This window comes from Echinops telfairi, unplaced genomic scaffold (genome assembly GCF_000313985.2).
Source record: "Echinops telfairi isolate 266 unplaced genomic scaffold, ASM31398v2 ScPeMD7_31;HRSCAF=116, whole genome shotgun sequence".
NCBI classification, from domain to species: Eukaryota; Metazoa; Chordata; class Mammalia; order Afrosoricida; family Tenrecidae; genus Echinops; species Echinops telfairi.
In genome coordinates, this window is record NW_022103928.1 from 46,095,410 (window position 1) to 46,097,322 (window position 1,913).

General features: G+C 44.5%; 1 protein-coding gene across 1 annotated transcript in view; it reads right to left on the bottom strand.

The window, feature by feature from the left end:
* The window catches only part of TXNRD3 (thioredoxin reductase 3), a 45,596-nt gene that overhangs the window by 37,559 nt on the left and 6,124 nt on the right, over nt 1-1,913 (bottom strand). The window contains exons 2-3 of the mRNA XM_045290152.1: nt 1,096-1,156; nt 718-728 (exon numbers count right to left, since the gene is read on the bottom strand). Of these exons, the coding sequence (XP_045146087.1) occupies nt 718-728; nt 1,096-1,156 (72 nt within the window). The remainder of the gene's footprint in view (nt 1-717; nt 729-1,095; nt 1,157-1,913) is intronic.

Sequence of the window (1,913 nt, forward strand, 5' to 3'; positions counted from 1 at the left end):
AGACTCTGCACGACTCTCTTATTTTGTCCACCCTTTAGAACAATTCCAGAGAGTCAGGTCCTTTTTCCTTATCAAAGTGAGCTGGCTAAAACAAGTCTGTGAAGTTCCCTGAGGGCAGAAACCACGTTTGTTCTGTCCCAGGATTCTGAACCAAATCAAACCAGTTCTGTCCCAGCTGAAGAAGCAACACTGGTACAGAGCGAAATTTTCAAAATGTGGGCAATCTGGAACAGGAAAAATAATGGGTGAATTCCTAGCATAGGAGACTCAGAAGACACTGCAGGCTCTTCCAGGAGCTTGCGCAGGACAGAGGATGTGGCCAGGCCCGTGGAGAAGGACACGCTCAAAACAGCGGGTCAGCTGTCATCGTGGAGCTGGGCACCGTGCCCTTTGGCTCGGCCACTAAAGAGATTTGGTTGCTCTGCCAAGCTCTTCTTTCCTAAGAGGGAGATTACGTTTCCAGCAGGACTTGGGTCCATACCTTTTCCTGGGCCAGTTAATGCTCCAGCTTGCCGACATTTGTAAAATTCTGGTCTGTTCTGGTACCACTTCAGTGATCATGGCTGAACCAGACGGAACTGTCTCGAAGCTCTGCTCTGTCTACCACTAAACCCCTGCCCCTTCTCAACACCTGCCTGTGCTAAGGAGGGAGGAGTGACGGAAAGAAGACCAGCAACTCAAGACCAGTATGCTAAAAAGTCACGTGCTTCCCCTCACGTGCACACAGCCTAGATGTAATAGAGCAGATCACTTACCTTTATTAAAACTGAACTTATTTTACTAGAGAGTTGTTAAGATATATCTGAAATGCCTAAAATACTCCAAAGAAGGAGCTTCTGTGTCCTCTGCTCTTTCACCTCAAATACAAAATATATCTTTAAAAATAATCTAAACCAGCCCCCAACAAAATGCTTTTTAAAAAAATTATCTAAACCAAATTTTATCACATATGGGTTCATTTTTAGCCATGATTCAATATAGAACAGAGTAGCTCATCAAAATCAGAGATAAAACTAAACTGAATAGGAAAAATGAAAAAGAATCCAATCTCATTGATATCACAAATCAACACTATGCAGTAGCCGTGATACATACCGATTTTATCAAGTTCCAAGATATTAAATGCAACTCCCAAAGACGAAAAGAGTTCTTTAACCTGCAAGGAAACACAGGCATAGTAATGAGAGATGCCCTCAGTAAACTTTTTTCAGGAATATGACTTCTGTCCCATGTGATAGTTTCCTACCCTGCCCACACCACGGTACTGTGGGTTAGGATTTGGGCTACTAACCACAAGGTCAGCAGTTCAAACTCACCAAACCCGTGGGAGAATATGGTTCATTGCTCCCATAAAGACTTCCAGTCTCAGAAACCCTGGATATGGTTGCTTTGAGTTGAAATTGGCACGACAGCAGTGGGTTTGACACACACATTCCCAAAATAAGCTCTGCCAATCCCCTGTCTATTGGCACGACAGCAGTGGGTTTGACACACACATTCCCAAAATAAGCTCTGCCAATCCCCTGTCTTCTTTCACCAGCTGGATCCTCAAAACGCCACTCTAGAACCTGTCCCAAGTCTCATCTGAACTCAAGGTAGACAAGATCCGATTGTCCACCTGGAGAGCCTACAGGCTGTTCATACAAGACATGCTTCTTCCACATCCTCTTTCCTCTGCGTTTCCTTTCAACATCCACTACGCCATCCGTCAATCATTTATCCAGCAATGACCTACTAGGTGGCATTCACTTTTCTAAGTGCTTACCATGTAACAATGAACAAGACACGATCCCTGTCCTGGAGGAGACAGATAAGAAAATGGACAATTCATCACAGTACCATTCACTTAAGGAAGCACCTCTAAACCTTCCCACTCCAGAAGTCGGCAGAGGAACAACGGCCTGGCTATCACG